Here is a 23,704-nt window from a genome sequence, read left to right as displayed (position 1 = left end):
ACCACAAACCAGTAGTCATGGAGAGAACACACAAATGCAAAGGGAGGACATTTCATACAGTGGTATAGAGAGGCTAATCATTTTGTTTTGGGCAATTCATTATCGGCTTCAGGGTACAAGGAATTTATCTGGGAAAATATGACAGATATCTAACAAAAGCGAAATTATCCTGAAACTATAGAAGCAATTCCTAGCAAAGTATTTTTGTTATATTGCATTCATCATTTTAAATAAAGCAGGCTTTGTTGCTATGGTAGTATTAAGCTAATATAAAAAATAATTTAACAATTATCGTACAACCCTAGGTTTTGAAACCCCAAATCTTTAGCTACAATAAACGTATTCTCCTATTAATGGTAGACTTATATCCACGGCTATGGATGAAGCTACATAGGTGTGTTTAAAACTACATAGAACTATATGTGTAATATATATATTATTATTTATTTATTTTTTTTTATAAAAGGGGTTTTCTCGCGGCCCCTCCTCATCTGCAGTCTCTAATAGTGCATTTGTCAGGAATCATCTGAGCACAGATGTATCAGTCTTCTTGACCCATGCTACTTACTGAAGGAGCTCTGTGCACTCCTAGGAAGGCATCCTGAAATCTGCGGTTCTCATTAATATGTGTTGTAGGAGGCAATTAGAAAGGCAGTGTGACTGCTTCACAGGCATTCCACATGTCAGTTAAAGCTAGACAGACCAATTAATCTTCTGCCTCCGAGTATTCACAATCTGATCATTTCTGCGCATGAAATAGCAAGTACTGGAAATGTGCAGACTTTTATTTCCAGGACCCAAGTCTCAGTCTCAGCTGATTCCGTATTAAAGATGTCCTGCTGAGAACTTTTCTTTAGTTCATTTCCATATTGTAAACATAATGAGACCACTCATGTTTATTTGTGGGTAAAACATCCCTCGGGGGCCCACACAGCTGCATTTGGAGAGGGAAACACACCTACTCCTTTTCACCACCATTTCACATGACTGCTTCTTTAATCACAACTTCATAAATAAAAACAGCAGGACAGAAAAGCTTTCTGCGCAGGTACCATCTATTCACATAGGACTTGTGTCAATTAAGACCACATTTTCTGTGGTTCACTCACATTTTTTTAATATATATATATATATATATATATATATATATAGATAGATATATATAGATATAGATATATATATCTATATATCTATATCTATATATATCTATATCTATATATATATATATATATATATATATATATATATATATTAGTATTACATTTGTAATACATTTTGCTTGTTTCTATGATCTTATCACAAATACATCAAACTCTAATTGCTGGCTATGTGTGCAACACCTTTGGTTTTTGGATTCCACCCAACTTGTATTAAAAACTTGCTAAAGTGTCAGCTACAGACATCGCCACATGGACCGGCACTGCATTGTTGGGACAGTTCCATGGATCCTTAAGATTATAAAGTTGTGAGGCGTTGAGTACGGTGTGACACAACTTTGTTGGGCACCTGGGTGAAACCCTTGTGATTTTTCCTGTAGTGTCCCACATACACAGGCTTCACAAAAGTATAGGACCTAAAGAGTTCAGGGCTGGATTAATTATTGCCACCGTAGAGGCGGCATCCACTGGTTAGTAATGGGAGGAGGTCCCAGGCAATCTTTCAAGCAGCCAATCAGTGGTAAGAATGGTCAGACCATTGAGGGGGGCAACTGCTGCAGCAGGGCTGCATCTTCTGTGTCAGGAAAGTCATTAAATTCTCCTTCATAGACATGCTTTCTTCTTTAGTGGGGGTGTCCCTTCCATGGGACAGAAATGTGTGTGAGTGGGAAACTATGAGTGTGCGCCATTTTTCTTTCATTTGCCAATATGGCCACCAGGAAGAAATTGAGAACAACAAACATAGATATGTCTACAAAATCATGCAATGTGCACAATACAGATCTGTCTCTGATGGTCTAAAAATAACCTGTTCAACTAAAGAAATTGCGAGAATCTATATAACATATGTCACATGTGGATTGGATATGCTGTCTAGGTCTCCTAGTTACCTGAATGTTGGATTTCAATTTGATAAGATGACTAATTGTAATGTATTTTAAAGAGAGATTCTGTTTTAATAAGGATGGCAACTTGGAGAGGTGCTATGTGAGGCAATATATCCAAATTGCATAAACAAACAAAAAACACCGCTCGGGGAAAAAGAAGAGTGTTCTCCAAGGAGCATCTGACAAAATTAAGACATCTGCAGTAAAGTTTTACCTTCTCTCTGGAACGTTTGAGATGAACTCTATGTAACACTGTCTTCCAAGAAAAGACATAGAGATCAATGCGAGAACACATCAGGTTCCCTTGGACAGGCCAATCAATGCAAGAAAGAACCTTGCCCAGGGCCTTATGCTAATGCAAGCACGTTCAGCAACCCAGGGAGCGAACATGCGCAATAGATCAATGGGATCTGATAAGACCTTACAGCTATATCTGCCTCAGACAGTAAATATATAATGATGAATCCCTCATGTTTTCAGTGAACTCTTAAACTAGGTTATTTTCATCAGCAGGAGGGTAAGGGAAGCTCACCAGGCTGAGCGTAGCTTAGAAATAACAGAGCGGCTAAAAAAGTCAACTTAATTAAGCTAAACTGTGATTACTGCAAATGTAATACAAGCAATCGTATTTTCAGATAACCCATGCAGTAAGATAAAGCGCTCGTGTACACTTGTTATGAGGGCTTGCAAATATTTGGTGCTCATATATATTTTTTTCTTTTAGTGCCCATCTAACACTTACACAACAATTCAGAGGTTAACTGAGCTCTGTGGGCTACATTAACTAAACAGCAGTAGACGGCTTGGCATATTCACAAGCTCACTCAGTGCTGGTCAAATCCCTTGTTTTGGTGGCCATGGCTCCTAATATTGGGATGGAATGTAAATAAATTCTTGTGTAGATGTAAGATAAAGCTGGCTGAATAAAGTAGGCAGAGGGAGAACATGGAGCGCAGACTTGGCCTGAAGCATCATTACGTTGCACCCTGTGCCTGCTGCAGGACACTTTAACTAGCCTGTTTTGGGGAATCCAACCACAAGCCACATCTGCCAGTTCCCAGAAAATAACACAAACACCATACACATGTGTAACATATGTGTATGCAATGCAGGCTGTGGTGCTAGCCCTGCTAGATATAGCTTTGAGGATTATTGCAGGTTACTGGACTACTTTGATCACGGAGCATTTAATATACTGTGAAATCCCAAATATATTATGCACTCATGTATAACACAAAGCAGTAAGCAACCCTTTTAAATATCAGGTTTTGTGCACATATACATACATACCAAGTCCCAAAACATGGATTAATTGTGAATATATACGGTTGTACAATAATTATGATAGACCCTGCAAACAGTTATGCATCATTCCAGTACTAAAACTATTATATTTTTAGGAGAACCAATCACTCACTTTTATGGCTGAAAGCATCAAGACCTGGGCAGCCACTTTACGTAAATTCAGTAGTAATAGCGTACAGCCTTTTACAGAGCTGTCCGACCAGGGTCATGGGGGCTAGCCGTGGCTGCTTACTGTCCATCCGTGGCAGAATCCATTAACACTGGACTGTACTGATTTATTAAGTCCTGAGAAGCATTCATATGGAACAATTGAGATTAAATTCGGGATAGGAAAAATTAAGGTGATGACAGTGATTTGTCTGAATTTGAGAAACCAGTGAAAGTTTTTTCATACCGAGTTATGATCCTTCTGGATCTTAGTGCAGGCAGCCAGGGAAGGAGTTTAATGACATAAGTCAAAAAGCTCCAATAATTAATAAAAATGCAAGCACTGATTTGCACACAACAAAACACAGAGGTTCATATAAAATGACTGGAGCGCACATTTAAGCAAGTTAAATAAAAGTATTACGCCAGGTTTGTCTTATAAGTAATAAAATCAACTCTGAATGTATTAAATGTGTGAAAAAAGGTAGATTAGATGAACTAAACATGAAGAATGCAACACATGGAAGAGAAGTGACAGCCAGCAAGGAATACGTCTGAGGTGGACTGACACCAGAAAGAGCTAACCCCTGTTAGGCTCATATTGATTTTTAAACAGGGTGGGCATCATTGTCAGACACCTGATATGGATGATGAGACATTGGAAGAAAGGGGAAGAGTAAAGGACAAGAAAGGTATCTGGATGTCATCTGCTTTGATCCTGAAAGGCAAGTCTAAAAGGATGGAGAGCAGAAGCAATGTCTTCAAGATTCTTGGGTATATTAACCTACAATGCAAGCACAAAATTATTTTATTGTTCCCTTTAAGTTTGGGTACAGGCTGTATGTGTTTTCCTGTACATTTACCTCTTTACGATCTGAAGTTCTATGGAGACAGCAATAAGTGACATTTTCTCATGGGACGCACAATGTCACTGTTCGGAAAACAATCAGTATATGTTTCCACAAGAAACCTCACAGATGGCTTGTGTGTCAACTATTTTGTATCAACACAATTAATGGGAGAGTCCAAATGGTTTCCACCTATTTTGCACTTCTGAGCAAAAACTGGCTGTGAAAGCATCTCCTAACAGAGCTGTGCATGCTCCGTGAAACAGTAAAACGGGGACCTAATAATATGGCTATTGTTTGTAATAGCTTTGCTCATAAAAAAAAACCCAAATGGTATTTGTATGGACAACGTATATAATTTTAAAACAGGCTGCCAAAAACGGGGGGTTATTTAGCTGGTTTTCAAAGCACATTCAGGGGTGACAAATATAGGTGTCAAAAGAGGAGCCCGGTCCAGAACGTGTTCAGGAGACTTGCCCATACTATTATTATATTGAGGGTATAAAGAGAGGATGTATCCAGAAATCAAAGAAACAAAAGTGATGCTTATGTACATTTTACAGTAGAAGTGAAAACCTGACTACATCAACACAAAATTAATCAATTCTACTACTAATTATGGGTTGTTGCCTGAGAAAATTCTGAAACTTTCCACTGGAACAACAAATACGAATTGAAAATAAATCATGGGTTGTTTTACTATCCGGTTACTTTAAGCGCAGCTTTGTAATTCACCGGCCCTGCAGAAGGTTAGTCGACTTTCATCTCAGGAGTTACAGTCGAGCAGTCGCTTTCAGGCCAAAGCTTTCCCACTCCTATAGATTACCAAGTGTCTGTTCTCTAGAGAGGCGATTATATAATGGACAGTAGAAAATGCCAATTCTTTACACACTCTTCTCATACTTGGTTAACTACATCAGGTATACTTTCGCTATAATCCCACTTACTTAAGCAGATAATGGAATACAAGCTCAAGATGGTCTCTTAAGTGACTGCTCAATCTGGACAAAAAAGAGACTTGTCACTTTATGACAGGATTTCTTTTTTCGGTGTCATTCGATCTAAAAACAACATGTTTATGGCCTGGTATCTTACACTCGCCCAACAGTGTGTGAAAAAAGTGTTGTTAAGGAGTAAATAACAGAGAAGTCATACATGGCCACCTCTGAGGCTACTTATTCACAAGGCAATTTTAAGCATCAAAACCTCGTTTCAAAGAATGTACTTGAACATGTGCTGTGCTCCGATTACACTCCAACAAAAAAAAGACTTATTCGTATAAGACTGCACAGACCTTGGTCCATATGGCATATATGCAATGTGACTGTTATATTATCTTCTGCCTCCCATGCATGCACCTCCTGTAGAGGCTGCAGTCTAAAGAAGCCAACGCTCACCGAGACAATGTTGTCTCTCCGACAAAGCCTGCTTCTTCTTACTTACTGACCACTTCTTGTGATTGGGGAAAAAATTTTACTCAGCTTGTGCTTATTTCACAGGGCCTGAGTACCATGACCCCTGCAACCTTAAGGTCAGAAGTCAAGACTTGTTCTGAAACATCTGTGTGGCTCATTATTAAAGAAGAACAAAAGTGGGGACAGGTCCACCAGAGCAAGGAGTGAGACAGTCTAGTCATCTGCTGTGCCTGTGCTTGGGCTTTAGCTTAATTGTTTAAACTGTGAGGGGGTTAAAGTCTGATGGGACTAGCCCAAAGTCATTAATCAATATACTAAGCAATAGATCTACCAAGTGCTGAAAAACTAGCCAGTTCAAATATCACAACAAACTCAGGGCAAATCCCAGGGGATGTCTTTATTAAGTGAGGAGGCCGTTTAGACATGGATAGCATAGGCTTTCGTAAAGATTATTGAATTAAGGCTGTTGACAAATAATTTAAGTTAATCAAAACATGCTTGAGCATCGTAAAACCACAACCAAGATAAAAATACAAACAAATAAAAGGACAAAGAATTCAGTAAATTCGTATGCAAACCAGACATTCTGTTCCAGCGTCCAGTCTAATTCTATGCTCTGTGTGCTGTTGAACATTTCAGCGGGATATGTTAATGCTCTATAAACAAATAACACGTCCATGATTTATATTAATTAGTGCAAGGTCACAAACGTAGTGATGCATATAAGTTAGCAGAAACTGTAGAACGGAATACATATTATGTGAATGCACTTATTGTACTTCATTTTTATACTGAAAAATGAAAAGCACCAATTTATCCTACATTCTACATAATAGTATAAAATACATAAGAGTAACCGAACTCTATACCAGTACTATAAGGCAGTGGATTTGATTGCAGTTTCCCATGACCCGCGTGATTATTCTTTCCTTTGAAGTTATGTCTACCCTGTTCTTAACATGTTGGTTATTTCTGATAAACTCAGGCATCCTTTAAGAGTGGAACCCCGCAAAAGCAAGTTTGTGCGAAACGTGTTACCTTTATGTTGAGTTTGTCAGACTGTCTTGCATCTTATACTTCTATTACATCTATTTGTTTGAATAAAAAAAGCGATGTTTACTTATTTTACATTGGAGCCTACTGGTGTCTATTAGTTCTGTCATTGTGTTGGTGGGTGTGAGGCCTTCCACATGTACACCTGAGCGAGCACTGATTGCATGTGGACTGAGCTGGCATACACGGTTTGGTATTTATCCTTTAAGAGTGGGTTGAAGAAAAGGGAGGGAACATCAGGAAAAGAAAATAACGTGATATACTTGTGTCAGATTTTGACCCTACGTTTAGCTCTTGTAAGGACGTCAGGGTCCCCTACTTAAACACTCAAAGGAGGAAAGGGCTAGGAGCCTATGCCTAAACATCTCCGTTCTTTCACTTAACCCACGCTAACGAGATGGCAAACATACCTAAGAACTTAACTCTCCACTTAAGATTGGTTTTGGAGCACATATACAGCTCAACTCGTACAATGCATTGAGCATATAATATTACATTTTAAAGTTACAGCTGTTTTCTTAGGTGGCCCTAGAGTTTTTTTAATCAACTTTTTTGGTTTTATGGGGGTTAGCTCTTCTTTCTCATACAGGATGCTGTAGATTAAGGGGCAGTAAGTAGATGAGAAATTAAATTAACACTTAATAGCTCTGATGCCATAGATATCTAATGCATTTAGGAAATAAAACTTAAGAAAAAAGTAAAAAAAAAATGCACTGTTAAGCAAGCTTTATTTTTTTTTTTTGCTCACCTCGCCGGATTTACTTTACAGCTAATATTAAAATAATTAGTACAGCAAATTGTAAACAAAGCACTCATCTCTATTCATTTAGTCATAGCACACTGCCAATTATAAACTCAAATTAATTTTGTTACTACAGGCCACATCTGAGCAAGCACTGGATCCAATAAAGCAATTTTTTTTTACAATACAAGATTCAGTAATTGTTAATTGAAACAACAAATGTGCTAAGTTAATGAATACATTTGCACCTTTTAAATCTAAGCATTACGTCTCTATCCAAGTAATCATTTTTTTTCAAAAGGAAAGCTACGTAACATTGAGCTGCCTTCTTTATTTCATAAGGTACTTATACGTACTAAAAAATCAGGACAATGATAACACATGGTCCCCTCCAAAATGAAGATTGAAGAAAGTTCTCGAAAGCCAAGTGGCCACCATACAACTATTTATTTTTTGAGGTCTCGTGGAGGCATATTTTACAGTAGGGTGTACCACTGACTCTTCCACAAGTGTTACAAGAATATTTCAATATCTCAAAACATATCTGTCACATAACATGGTGCACTATCCAGTAGTGTCCAAAATACATTCACCTAAAGGGACTGCAACGCTCTTTCACTACACAGCCTGTGGGTATATGAGTTTCAGAAACAAAATGCACAAAAGGCTCTCGGAGGTATACTAGAAGTGTACAACCTGAGTTCCTAGCAAAAAGCTGGAGGGTCGTAGGCCATCAAAATATTTCCTGCATATTGCAATCCTCAAAATAGATTGTCAGATGTCTTTTGAAGATAAGCCTACTCACAATTTCAAAACACTTCCAAATAATCCGGGAATTTTCCGTATGACGATCAGATTATCAGAGAATACATATATGTTCAGTGTTTTAGATGTTGTGTAGACAAATGTGCTCCTTTACCATTCTCGTGTGAAACAGACCTTCTGCACATGTAGGCTGCATATTATAGAAAGGATTACCGGCAGCTGCCTCCAGTTCCCAAATGGCATTAATGTTTTTCCTCACTCGCCAGCTTTTCGCTAGTATTAAAAACTCTATCTCTTCCTTGTCTGAGAATTCCGAAGGGACTGAAACCATTAAATTACAAATTGTAATAAACAACTAAGTTCTGTAATGCCCACAGAAAAGATACTGTTCCCATCTCACAGAACTCCAAGATATGCATTAGCGTATTAACAAATACCTTTCTAATCAGGGCTGAAGCATATATATTTTCTACCTGCTTTAAGACTGCAGGCCTCACTTGGTCCTTGACCTTGTCTTATGCAAAGATATCCTTTTGTCTAACCTGTGCCCGCTTTAATCCCTCAATGGATTGACCTTCTATCACTTCCGTTGGAAGGCTTCTATACTTCTCAACCACCTTCTCAGTGAAAAAAAAATACTTTCTAATATCACATATAGTGAGTGACACTCTAGTTTTAGACTACCAACCCTTGATATATTTAACAGCTATATGTTTTTGAATATTTCTATTTGTCTTATGACCCTGTCTTTCCTCTAAGTTATACATGTTGATCACCTTTAGTTTTTCCCGATGATAGTTTTTTGATGTTTCTGGTAATTTGTAGTTAAATACTATAGTTGGATGAGATGACATTGGCTCAAGCCAAATGCCTGGCTTTGTTCTGGCTCATAAAATGATGAGAGGCCACAGCAGAACTAGCTCAAGCATCATCTCTCATGTTATAGCGCCGTTCCTTTTTTTGATTAAGGTGGAATCCCTCAACACTGGTCCCAAGTACCCATAAGAGGGTCTGTGTCTTTATCTCATCTCGTGGGATATACACTTTAATATTAACTGGCCTTAAGACGGGGCACCAATTGATTCATATGTGCCTAATTGAAGATATCCTGTCAAAGGTATTTGCACACACATAGTAAGCACTACTTAAAAAGCATCTATCTGATGCATTATATTCAGACACATTATATGGTCACACTGCTTAGCCTGCAACTATGTAAGTACCCCCCAATCATGTGGAGTCCTATCTAATTGTACTTGGCTATATTGCTTAATCAGTGAGATTGCACTGCCTTTAAACCCACCGGGACTCTCCTGCAACTTAAATCACTCTCTGGACACCATTAATAAGGCACCCGTGTGGTCGGTGGAGTGCTCAACCATAAGGCCAGGCCCTGCAAAAACACACACAAATACAGAAATGACCAATTAGTACACACAACAAAACAAGGAACCAGCACACACCCAGTAAATACTATTCAAAAACCTGAAGCATAAATATGGCTGCCACACAAATCCATCCTTAATGATGTCCAGAAAGGGTTTTAAATTACAGGAGAGTCCCAGTGGGTTAAAAAGCAGCCCCGACTGTAAGCAATATAACCATGTAAAATTAGATAGGGCTCCCCAAAATTGGTATACGTTGATGGAGTGGCGCATCGGTCCGACAGCACCCCGGAATCTGAATTTATATGCTTTTTAGGGAGTGGTTCCCTCTGTATTTGTGGGACCAACATTTAGAAACTTGGCTTTAACAATCACAATTGTACTGTTGCTTCGAAACCCAGTGTCTGGTTTGAAGAAAGATCTTTGTAGTATGTGGTGGCCCTTTCCTTAGATGCATTAATCTCATCCATGAATAACTAGGTACCTTGCTCAATATGCCGGTTAATACATTAAATTCTTTTTTTCTTCCAAGCCATACAAACACGGACTACAAATGCCAACACACAGCATGTAATCCATAATGCCTATTTGGCCTTGTTACAGTAGAAGCCCAATATTTGCCCCCAGGGTACCCGAGAATCTTATTGACTGCCATTCACTTCATATTGTTTTTCCTCTAAAATAAGGACATGTGCTATAAGGTGAACAGGAGAAGGGGATAAATTGGCCAACAAGTTACCAACTACTGTAAACATTAAGACGGTTTGCAAGCCTTTGGTGAAATAAATGAAATAGCTTATTGAAACGATCGTTGGTTACACTCCTATTTACACAAATTTTGACTGACCCATTTCCACAAACTATCCATGGAACCACCTCAGTTGCGAATTGACCTTTCCAGAAAGGTTACACCAAAAGATACTTTAAGGGAAGGATTTACTTATAGTTGGATATATTAATTCCTATCCACAGCAGACTTAAGATGCTGTCATGTGAATCCACATTTAAACACAACGTAGATGCAGTTTCAATTAGAGAAGGAGGTTTGCTGAAAAACAGATTTACATATGTTAACACAGTTTGTGTTTTTGTAATGGATCAACGTTTTCCCTTAGGCTGTTTTAGTATTAATTGGTGCCCTCAGTGCCCCACATACAGCCCTTCATAAACTACCTGAAATTTGGTGCTGGGGAAGTGTGAGGAAATTTGTTTGGTTTTGTCCATGTTTGTAGCGGCTTCTTGCGGCATTAGGCCAGTTAAATAAATTATTGAAAATAAACAAGATGGAACACTACTGAGGAGAAGCATGGCCACGGAAGATATGCTGGGACTTTGGCCATTGTTCAGATATAATAACACAGCTTCTTAGGCAGAACATGAACATTTTAAGCAGCATGAAAATGCTACAGTACACAAATAATACTATAAAGTCTGCCGTTAATAAACCACATATCTGCTAGTGCTTTAAAATAGCCTTAAGTTCCTGAAATACATTGCTAAATGAGATTTCCAATTTAAATTATCTATTTTATATACAATACAATTTCTGAGATGTATTGCACATCCTGGTTACATAATAAATATATTATTGGGGTGGTAAATTACGTTTTAAATTGGTACAAAAGATTGATAAAGTCTATGTAAGCAAGACTGGAATTTGTATCATTACAAATGAACAACAGATTCTGGACACAATAATAATAATACATTTAAAACAAAGATTAATTATCTTACCAGCTCCACAAATGCAAGTCCCCCGTAACTGTGAGCCACAAAAAACACATTCTCAGCTTGTGCCTTTGAAATGAAGTTGTCCCATACGTATAAGGCATGTTCTTCTGGACTTCCATTATCCTGTAAGTGGAGTTTCATCTTAGTTAGTCATATCATAGACAAGAATTTCCACTGGCCAAGTTTTTTCTTTACCAATAAATGTTAAACCAGTAGAGTCATAAGTGTATACTCGCGTACAGCTTGATGTTACACATAATCACATTGTCTAAAATATATAAACGGTATTACAGAAGCATAGAAAGACAGCAACGAGCTTGGAATTAGGAACTGTTTTTTTGTTCAATAGAAAACAGAAAATGTCTAGCACAACAGGACCTAGGTTACCAGAGGATGCTCCTAGACCTCTGTGTTGAACCTGATTTCTATGAGGTCTATTACTGAAGTAAGAGTTTAACTACCTAATCACTATGAATTAACATATTTATCTCCAAGAAAGGCTTGGCAGCTATGTTCAATCTATAATGAATAGTTTGATCAGTAATGAATATGCACCATCCAAGCTACACTAGGAGGCGAAGCTCACTGGGCCAGGCCCTTCATAACGTAAGCAAATTCAGAGAAACAAAACTGCAAGCTTTACTGCCGCCAGGGTCCACTATTATTTAAGTACGGTGAGGGCCGGTATTATTCCTCCAAGTGGTGATACCAGCCAACTAGCCCCACAACACAATAAATAGGCATGTTAAGTCCTCTGTCATATACAACAGACGTTTAGCAAAATCTGCCTGAACACTTTAGTGGCTATATATCTTATTGTAAGTAAAACACCAAAACTTTGGGATAATAGCCCAAGTTCACTAAATCAGAGCAACACAGGGGGACAGTTTACCTCTGCCTCTGTTACCGGTTCGTCTCTGCATCCAGTAACATTTTCATGTATATGTTTGTTAGGTCTTTATAATGCATTATAAAGACCTATCAGTCTCCAAACCCTAAATCCAGTAGCTCAGGTCTTTGTTTTAAAGGTCAGAGAGACTACATGAAGTTATTGCAGAAATGACACTACTATGCATTGATCGGTAAAAATATATTGTTATGTCCTGCTGGCTATAAAGAACAAGAGACAGGATTTACTAATGTAATATTACAACCATTATTGGCAAATACCACACAGAGGAACAGCAAGAAACAAAGCCTTATCGACTAGTGCAGATTTTAATGTTGAGGTACTCCAAGGTCTGCATTTATGATGGACTACCTGAGCTGATAACACATGGAATTATCTAAACAACATTTGCATATTTGTGTAATTATTTCCTAAGGTTAATTAGCTGCTGCATAGCAGCTTGCCCTTTGAGACTGCTTTGCTGTGACATGTTCACACAGTTTCTGTACCGTTGCCAAAAGTGACACATTCTCTTCTCCAGACCTGAGGATCTAAAGTTTGGAAAGCTGAAAACCCTGACTTCTAAAGGTGCGCAACTGGACAACAGTAAAAAAACAAAAAAAAACAAAAAAAAAAAAGATTTTTGGAATCTGATAGAATGCAATCGTAATACATTATTTAAAGGAATGAGTAACCCAGTGCATTCTTCAACTCATCATTTTATGTTTAGGTCAGCAACTGTATAAATGTGCAAGAACCCAAAGTCTTATTAGCATAAACACATATAAAGTTTTGGTTCAACTAGGAATGGGCAAGTTTATTTTGTTTTCTGTAATCACAAACTATAAAAATGCTTGTGTTGGTAAAAACACATTGCTTTTGTACCCTCTGCTTTGTAGTATTTATTAAAGTCTTTTGGCAAAGCTTCTAAGGAAAAGTTCATTTTTCCATATTTGCCTTACTTAACATGGTTTCCAACCAATCCATTTGAAAATCATGGAGCATTGAACAAGGAAATTGTAGAAGCTGCATTTTGCACCTAGCATTGCGTTCGAAAACCACCAAAATATGTTCCAACGCCACATTATAGTTCCCATGTCCTGATACGCCAAGTATAGCCCATTCTGGTGGTGCAGTTTTTTGAGAATTAATGTAAACAATGAATTAAGTCAGCCTCTGAATCATCACATTTAAGACTTTTAAGAGCCCACAAGACCTGCTAGATATTGTCTATGGGGAGACATATAGGAAGCACCTTAGAAAATATCTAAGTCAGTCCATTTCATTAGTACCTTGGTGGGTTGTCAGCCTGAACAGGTCGCCTTGTAAGAGTATAGAAGGCTTACATAATGTTGTTTTACTGTAGTTGTTTGCGTCAAACAGTCCAATCAGTTGGACCAGCCATTGTCTGTAAAAAAAAAAATCAACACAGACGAACTACAGCTTCTAACTTGTAAATATGAAAAATAAAAAATAGGAAGGCCAGGGAACTTCTCTCTGTTTTGTGTTAAAGACATCATCAATTTACAAGATGTATCAAGAAATTGTTTAACACTAGTAACCTTTTTAGAATATCAGTGAGTAAATGCATAGTGGGCCCCTTACTTAACATTTAGGTTGTTAAACGAATGTTAAAAAGTGTTTTGTGAACCACCACTGAAGAATAATTCACCAAAGTTGACAGATTGATATTCGCAAGCAACCTTCCATATTCCTTTGAAATGTAGGAAGCATAAACGAGATATCTGTTTTGGCAGTTTAATGCCCAAGTAATCTATAACTGCCCATTGAATCCCAATTTGGAGCATATGAGGTGGGATATGTCAGGAAGGGGAAGATTTTAGTTAACTTTGAATCCTGCAACTTTAGTAAAAATAACCTTCCATGTAGAATGTTAAGGATAAGGCATTTAGGGCACTTGTAGTGTTTTGGCAGCCGTCATTTTGTCACACTGTTTCCTATTGGCTCTTCTGACACAGTAGTCAATCAGGCAGCCAACTGGATATCTGTCACCGCCAAAACTGTACCTTATTAACTATTATTTTTCTCTGAAACCTCTAGCTTTTAAAAAAGTTAAGCAGGAGTACAAATGTCCTTCCTTAATGTTCTAATGTTCTATTATTTTGACTGCTAGCAGGCACATTTGCAAGTACGACATGCAAGGTTCTTCCTATTAAAGTATACATTTTTAGTAATGTGACCCACGATAAAGCAATTGCTCCTCTGGGGTTCTTCAATGGATGTTTCACTAAGCCCTAATTTTTTTTTTTGTTTGTTGTTTTTTTTTTTTTTTTTACCATTTTACAAGTAAAGGGAACTCAGTCTGACAATTGGACCATGGATGGGTTAGAGTTCAAAAAAAGATACTCAGTTTGTTTTTCCATTTTATCCAAGTATTTTTATATTATATATATATATATATATATATATATATATATATATATATACACATATATACACACCGATTTGCAAAACCTAATGTTTAAATAAGATTCATAGAATGAACTAGGAAACATCATGAATTCTATCGAACATTACACTGTGTGAACACTACAATTCCTGTACACCAAGAGTATATATATTGAATATCTTAAAAGTAAAGGCAAATGTATTACTACCCCAAGGGGATACTGACATTTTCACACATTGTACAAAATAATTTATGGTAACAGATCGATTTATATACTTCCTTGTGTTCACATTTTTGCTAGACATCTCTAAGCTAGGAAGGAGTTTGACATTTTAGTATGATTTACAATTTGATATCATATGTGTTATTGATTATCAATCTGCATGGTGTCGGGATTACCAAACCCAAGCCATTGATGGGGGGGGGGTTTGGCCTACAGAAAACCACCAACGTGTTTTTGTGTTTGTTTTAATGGCTTTGTTATGATATTTAAAGGGACTTAAAGGGACTAAAATAACAGATGAAACAGTAAAAAAATTTTTTTTTTTACAAATCATGCAACTCCATAATTTGAAAGTAGTTGAAAATTTGGTTGGCATCTATATGGAGATGCACATTGAGTTGAACCAAATCACAACATTTTGTCATGGTGTGAAGAATATAGCTTAGCCCAGTTCAAGGTAGATTGTGTCTACCCCTTCATGTGTAGGGGGCACGAAGCATGAATCTTCTGAGAAACTGCTTTTAATTAAATATGTTGCAGCAAGACTTAAGACAACAGTTTAATCCTGATGAGATTCTGTTCTCCGTCAATGGGCTTTGCATACAAGCAATCTTTTTGATTGTGTGTTTCAGTTTGTATTAATTCCAAGGTCTTTGTTTACAGGTATTTTTACCCCAAAATATTATTGGGACTTCTATTAAGGGTTACCTTCTGGGACATCCCATTTAGGGTTTTTAGTTGTCACAGACGTTGTGGGTGTTATGTATAAAAAGTGATTGTTTCACAATTTTTAAGCTTGCGAGCAGGGCTCTCTCCACCGAATGTATCGGTTTGTCTTAGTCTGTCAATTCTCTTCTTGTCATAACCCTTGAATATATGTATTATATTAAATTGTTGGCGCTATTTAAATAAAAGATGATGATAATTTAAAATGCAACATAGAAACCATTTGGCTGTCCATAGAATTCCATTGTTTGCTAGGATAAAGATCAGAACAATTATTTTAACTGTATTTTTTATGTTTTTACTTAATTCTATTGGTTCATATATATACAGAAGTTATAAAGAACACTTTCCAAAGCAGAAATATGTTTTAAACAAAACCCTCAATATTATGTAATATTGTGTCCGATATTGATAAAATGATTTCCCTCACCATTGGGAGGAGCAAATGGCCAACCAGAGAATAATTTCTAAATTTTATACATATTCAAAAACTATTATGTTATTTCATTTATGCTAAGGCTTTAACACTAATTGTGTTTCACACAACTTACCCTTACTCAGCCCTTTGCACATAATATATGTGTCTATAATGCATTAATCTTTAGCGTTTCATCCTACAGGTGTTAAAATAAAAACACATATGACATGAAACCTCCAAATTCCTCCTAATACTAGATAATATTTTTTCAGATTTTCAAACATATGTAGGCCAATCTCCACAAATCTCAAAGCATAATAGGACAAAAAAAAACTCTAAACAAAAGATTTAGTTAAAGAATTCTTGTGCTGTATAAAGATTATCAAGACCAGACTGTCACACTGTGACCTTGCTGGCGTCTCGCTAATCTGACAATATTTTGTAGTGCATTGTTTCAAATCAATAACTAATTAACAAAGTACAAAAGAAGTTACATTCTTTCTGAGGTTCCTTGTTATAATGGCTTTTGGTTACATATGGGCAGAAAGGTCACCTTTATGACATCTCAGCAAGTCTTTCAACATCTTGTCACTGTCAGATTACATTACATTTAGAAATTAATTGTCATAAGTTAAAAAGCGAGCCTGCGTGTTCCAGACAGCTCCAATAATGGTATAGAGAGTGGTCACGTTGATATGAATCTCTCTCTCTCTCTTAAGCACTCTACGATTTCTTAATTTTTGCAGTTGACCTACCTGGAAGATTGAGAGCATTCTGCTATCTGTAGAATCCTGGCGACACGTGCTTGGTTTAGCTACCGGTGGATAATTAAAACAGAATTTCACTGGTACTTATAGAAAGATAGCAAACTATTACAAGGTACACATTTATTGGATAGAGGTGAAGTTATGGTGGGTAAAGGTGATGGAAACCCCTTCCACTTAAAATTAAGGGTGTAGTAGAAGCATTAAGTATAAATCTGGTTTAATGTATCCTATTAAAATCAAAACATAAGTGAGATAACATTTTACACTTTCTAATTTCTAACAGCTGTCCTCCATGCCAATAGTACTTGTCTGGTCAACAGGTGCTAATGTCAGCTACACTGGATGGGAAAAAACCGGCAAAACTAATAGTTTAAAAATGTACCGTACACCACAGTATAAATTTGAATTATTTGAATTATTGGAAAAGTAAGTCAGAATGCCTTATTTGGCTTTACAAAGGTTTTATTAGGCAGCAATAGAAACGGTCAGCAATGTTTGCACATACATACAACACATGATACATGTATAACATGTTAGTATATTAATCGGTGAAATTATGTGTAGTTGGCACTATTCCCTGTATGAATAAAAAAACACACAGAAGAGATTCCAGAATTATTATTATTATTATTTTTTAAGTAAAGGGTTCCCAGGATTATTTCTACAAATAATTGTGTGAGTAGGGCAGCCTTGCTAAATGCTTTTCGTTGTTTGCATTTTATGACTAATACAAAAAAAAAAGCAATAAAGGTTTACCTACAGTTGGATTTAGATTCTCTCCGCTTTTTTTTTAAGTCGCTTTCTTAACTGGGAGGTTTCTTGAAGTAAAATTACCCCTACCTCACCTTTGGGAATCCCATATTTCCATCACTATTTGTCTCCATACACTCAGGATAATGGAGATGATAACATAAATGCCGGAGAAGATCAACAACAAGTGCACGGTGGTGATTATCTGCTTGTTTATTCGTAAAGCGAGGAGGGAACTGGATATGGTGCTGAAGAGTCTCCAGAGCTTTAACCCACTTTAATCAGATGAGAGAGGAGCAGGTGACCGGCCAAACATTGCTGTAGCCAAGGACAGCAGAGACGGAAAGGAAGCTCTACATAATGTGGTGAGAGTTTAAAGTGGCCCTGTCACCAGAAATTACATCCACGTTAATAAACACCGTGTAAAACTAGTAATATGTTGTGTTAACATCTTAACCCCTTAAGGACAATGGGCGGTCCCTAAACCCATTGAAAACAATGCATTTTGAGCCCGTACATGTACGAGCTTTGTCATTAAAGGGTTAATAGACATCTGTGATAGAAAGACCGTATTATCTACCCTCTAGTGTTCTATATTGTGCTCTTATTAATGGTCAGTCTTTGTTATAATGCAAGTGCACCCAGTTAATGCAAAACAATGTTTTGCCGTGATGATAAAAAAAAAAGGTACCAAAACTGGTGGACGAAACCTAGACTGGCCATTAGGTCCATCGCACAAATACCCAGAGAGATGGTGCCCAGTTGCCCCTCCCAACTACTTCAAGGCGACTCGGGGGTTGATGTAATAAAAGGCTGTGGTCTGCAGTGTCACCTATATAGCAGACAGCCACATGTCTGATCTATAGGATGTCAAAGTCTCCTGCCACACTTTTCAATGAGCAAAGATTCTTATAAAGTAAAGACTATATACAAAGAAAAAATGGTTGCTTCGGTTGTAATGAGTAAATGACCGTATACTTTTTTACTGTTGTCACAGGACTACAAAGTTTCTGAATGTAGGTAGAGAAAAATACGTTTTGGGAGGGGATTTGGGAAGAGTCAGTTAATTTGGATTTTATTTTTGCAAAGCTGCTTAAAGGTCAAAAAACAAAAACACAACAGCCCAGATTCCCTGAAGTGTCTCAATGAGAAATAAGCTGAAGTGCATATGAATCCCTCCTATTTCACAAACACAAGGTTCGTCTAGCAGCAAATATATGCTGGAGAAAAAAAAACAGGTCAGTGATGGCTTCTATTCTTATTACAACCAATACGACAGAATGTGCTTGGTGTTGTGACCATTTTTATGAAAGATCTACTTATTCACGACAAATAAGGTGGGCTATGCATCTTCCAGCATACATTGTCACAGATTGACATGTTGGGTGTAGAGGGGAGTTTGTTCAGTGCAGATCATTTAGTCAAAGGATCAAATAACAGGTGAAATAATATGCAAAGTAGCAAGATGTTCAAAATTAACACCGGGTAGATTAGAAAATTCAAAACAGTGTTAAAAAAAAAAAGCACAGAAACCATTCATAACAAATTTAGTGAGAACACTCTGTAGAGCCAACATGCCAATATAAACCATGCCCTCCGTTTTATGTCAAGACGTAGCCAAGGCAGACTAAACTGTTCAAAATGAATATAGCGATCGGAGCTAAGGGGGCTTTCCTTTGTGTGCTCATTCAGAATGAAAGCAACCAGATGTTTTTACCATCTGTAGCCTTTCTGAGATGAGTTGCTAGTCTCCATGCAGTTTTCGTTGGACAGGTGTGCACACAACAAAATCCCCATCATAATGTGTACACTGTTTGGCAGTCTGCGGAGATGACAAAGATGAGATCTACAGGGAGTTGAAACGCCTCACTTGCTAAAAATCTGAATAAACCGGAATTTTCCCTTTTCTTGGGTAAGACTTGCAAAACTGCCGCAAGCGTAGCATTATGTGCTGTTCATTTATTTAGAACCCCACAAGCATTGTTGGTGACATCATCATTCAAATTCAATTAACTTTAAAATAGTATGTTATACTTCTGCTCTAAATAAAAAATGGTAACATTACTTTCAATAAAGTGCAGGCACCAGTATGCACAATGAGCATGTCTTTGTACCAACTTAAAATACATATACATTTTATTAGGGGTATATTCCATGATTAGAATATGAAGTTAATTAGTTAATTATTAGTAAACAGATGTTTAGTCTTTTTTTTTGTACAATAAACGGATATAGTTTAAAAACAATGCATCTGTGCCTATGAAATGATACTGGACCAAAGGCAAGACTGTCCAATGAGGCCCCCGAGGGCCATATACACACAGAGTCTGTATGGTTTCTCTAATTAGTATCTCATTAACTGAGTGCATCAATAGGTCTACATGTTAGGAATTACAGTGAAAGCTCGATGAGTATGTGACCCTTGGGGACTGGTGTTAGAAACAGGGCTGTCACAGAGAAAGCTACTTGTTACCTGGATAGATCGCTGGCTAAAGAAGGGAATGCAAAGAGATGGAAAATAACCCAATTAGAAAACTAGTAAGTGGAACCTTAAAATTAACTCTTTAGCACGTGTTTACCAATTACCTTGCAGCAGTAGTTAAAGGTCAGGTAAGCACTAAATAAAGTAAGTACTTACATGTAGTATGTGCTGGGGAAACCCACTTTAAAAAGGCATGTATTTGAAATTAATTGTACGTAACGAACAATCCACTTTAAAGGTTGTGTCCCAACCAAGCAGGCTGGGAAAGGTAGTTGCCATAGAAAGAAAAAAAAGCTTCCTAAAAGTTTGTGTTTATGAGATTAAACCTTCTGGGTAAAGTAGAGAATCCCAGATTTGCTACTGTTTACTTTCTTAACACGATCAGGGAACCTAAATAATGGTGGAACAGCACCTTTAAAATAAGTTGCCTCTTGTGACTCGGGGAAATAAAGGCAGCATTTAAATACACAATAGCAAGAGAGAGGCTGCTACTAACATATTTAAATGAAGCATTTAAAGAGAAGGGGTCTACTTGATTTAAACATAAATGTTTTATTGTAGCAGAAAGGTGTAATGTACAGCAAAAGCAGGTATGAGTAGCTCATAAACCAAAGGTCAGATGTTGAGATTTCTCTTGCATTCCCATGGCACAGGAAACTAAACTTTATGACTCAATTTTATTGCTTAGATTAGCAGAGTTTTGAAAGCACTGGAGTAGAAAATAATTTAAATCTCAAAAAATGCATCCTGTGGCCAATTACGCTAAACTCCAGCCACAGTACATTAGTCAAACGCACATTATCCACAAGTTTAGTTTAACAACTTATTGAGATGAAAAAATCAATCAATCTACCGAAGGGGGGGGGGATAATATTAATAGTCACTTCATCCGGTTTTAACAGGAAGGTTAGTGTTGAAATGTGTTTTTTATTTGCTAAACATATATTTTTATTGCTTTTGGTTTCAGCAAACTAGGCTCAAATAATGATTCAATGATCCCTTTTTAGCTTTGCATCCGAAAAGCAGGTGATAAAGCACGCCGTTTATTCTAGACTCAATAATGGTGTCAAAGCGCAGTTTCATTGATAAACGGTTCATACAGGATTGGCTATTAGCATTATTCTGCAGCACGCTGAAGGGCTGTGTTTCTTAGCATACTTCTTTTATGAACCATGACTAGTTGTATAGAATATATTTTTATTATACACCGCCACTATGCTGCCAATATATATTGCAGTGCTTCTACAGATTAAACCAAAGAGCACCTGCAAGAAATGTGCCCTTGTACCTCCTGTGGGGTATGGCAGGCGCGCAGCATTGCTAACTCCCGGAGCAACCGATGCTTCACGGCCCCTTAAGAGGTTTGCCTAACATGGAAAATACATTAACAGACCACCATGTACATGTGGGGGGATGTATTTTATTCTAATCATCTTATTTCATAGCATCCCTAAAGGAACTACAAATACAGCCAAATATTTGTTTTAAGGGGAAGAGGTGCACCGGGGTGGGGGGTTTCCACACAAATTATTGTAACTTATAAGGCTGTAGAACACTGGGATATACTTATTTTTGTATTTAGGGTCAAAGGATGAACTGTTTGATATTTAGGATTTTGGTCCACTGTGAGAAGTTATTCCTTTTCTCTGTGTTTCACTCTAGATAGCATGCAAATCCCGTATGGGTCTGTGCTCATCTTATCAAGATTACATGTAGCCCTACTTATGATTACCTGAGTGATCAGACACTCCTCATGCTTGCCAAGTGGTTCATAAGGCTTTGATTGACAGATGGTTTAGCCTCTGTACTTCAGCTAGGGTCTTTCAACTCATAGCTAATGTGGCAAACTTTTATAAAAATATTTTAGAGTGATTAGCATATTGGATTTATATTTATAGAAGGGAACTGAATGCCTTACAAATACTTTTTTAAAAAATAAATACCAATATTATTACTTTTTTTAAATAAACAAATACCAATGTTATTACATTATATATATATATATATATATATATATATATATATATATATGTGTGTGTGTGTGTGTGTGTGTATTATATATATATATATTACCTTTAGAATTCAATTTAAAATCCTGGTACTAACATATCAGGCCCTCCATAACACTGCCCCCCCAAGACACTGCCCCCTCCTCCATAATACCCCCATAACACTGCTCCTCCATACATTTCTGCCCTCATAAGCAAATACTCTCCTACTCGATCCTTACGTTCATCCATGGGCTAAGGCTCTCCTCCTCACTTATCACCGCTTCCTTTTCCCGTCTACAAGATTTCACTCGAGCTGCCCCATATCTCTGGAATCTACTTCCAACGAACCTTCAGCATTCACCCTCCCTCCCTCCCAACATTCAAGAAATATCTCAAAACTCACTTCTTCAGAGAAGCCGCACCGTCTTAGCTGCTAGAACTTCCCCGTCATTGATAAAAGTAGCACACTACCTCTTACCCCTTCTCAGTGCCTTGCTGGCAATATATAAATAAAAGACAATAATAAAATTGAACAGATGAAAACAGGTCCTATCACAGACAGAACAGACATTAGTATAGCCAGACTTTACAGTAGACACAGGTGCAGGGATTTGTATTTGTTACCTGGGGAAGGTTCAGTTCATGGGGGGTAATGCACTAAACACTTGGGGTGGAATTACATCTTTTGTAAAAGGAACTCCCAGGTGCACTGAAATGCTGGTGGCTTAATCCACCATCATATTGTTGCACCGAATGAATGACTGAATGACAAGGCTGTGAAAATATAATTATATCAGTCCTAAACCAATAGCCAGACCAGGGATCATTTTGCACTATGCTCTCGTCATATCTAATCTATTGTGTTTCCTTTGTAGAAGTTAACTGACAAAGGCTGCAAAGTTGTGTGTAGTTTATGTCTGTTAGAGTAAATACGAACTATATACCACTAAGCGCACCTGATAGGCAGTGTTGGTCCCTATGGAGCAGAAGACAGGAGTGAACGTCTGATGTGGGTTCATGCAGCCGGCTGGACTTTCATTTCAACCCGTCTAAACCTCCTGAGGATCTAAGTACACACCTAGAGATCATCAGCCCAATTTCTTTAGATTTATTCTGGAATAAAACTGTAGTTGCTAATTTTGAAGAATCGGTATGACAATATAGTTGTTCAGATAGCCTTTTCACTTAGTGACGCATTAAAAGCACAGAGAAAATGATTCCGTGTTTAGGGAAGGATATGTGCATATGCGATCATCTATCCTGTCTTACCAGTAGGGGATCGACCTGCCTTTTAAAACATTATGGCAGAGGAGTAGGAAAAAAGTCATAACCCGTTAAGGACAAGCGCTGTTTTACACCACAGGACCAGATCCATTTTCCTAGTTTTCCCAAGTCTTTCTTCAACCTTTATTTTCCTCATTTTTTTGACAAGTAGGGACAAGTAGCCCCCCCTCTTTTTTAACCATATTCATAATAATAATTGTCTCACATATATGAATACCATTTTTAAAAATTATATTTAAAAGAAAAAAACTAAAACATTTATAAACACCTTGTTTACCAATTATTTAAAGTTTTCTAAACCCCACCACACCAACTATGCAATATCAGCA

General features: G+C 37.3%; 1 protein-coding gene across 6 annotated transcripts in view; it reads right to left on the bottom strand.

Moving 5' to 3' along the window:
* FAM172A (family with sequence similarity 172 member A) overlaps positions 1–23,704 on the bottom strand; it is a 186,602-nt gene that overhangs the window by 81,875 nt on the left and 81,023 nt on the right. For all 6 annotated transcript variants that reach the window (XM_053474858.1, XM_053474876.1, XM_053474840.1 and 3 more), the window contains exon 8: positions 11,439–11,558. In XM_053474858.1, coding sequence (XP_053330833.1) covers positions 11,439–11,558 — 120 coding nt within the window. The remainder of the gene's footprint in view (positions 1–11,438; positions 11,559–23,704) is intronic.

The sequence above is a fragment of the Spea bombifrons genome, chromosome 1, assembly GCF_027358695.1.
Source record: "Spea bombifrons isolate aSpeBom1 chromosome 1, aSpeBom1.2.pri, whole genome shotgun sequence".
NCBI lineage: Eukaryota > Metazoa > Chordata > Amphibia > Anura > Pelobatidae > Spea > Spea bombifrons.
The sequence above is the reverse complement of the archived record's forward strand: the minus strand, read 5'-3'. Positions and strand labels throughout refer to the sequence as shown.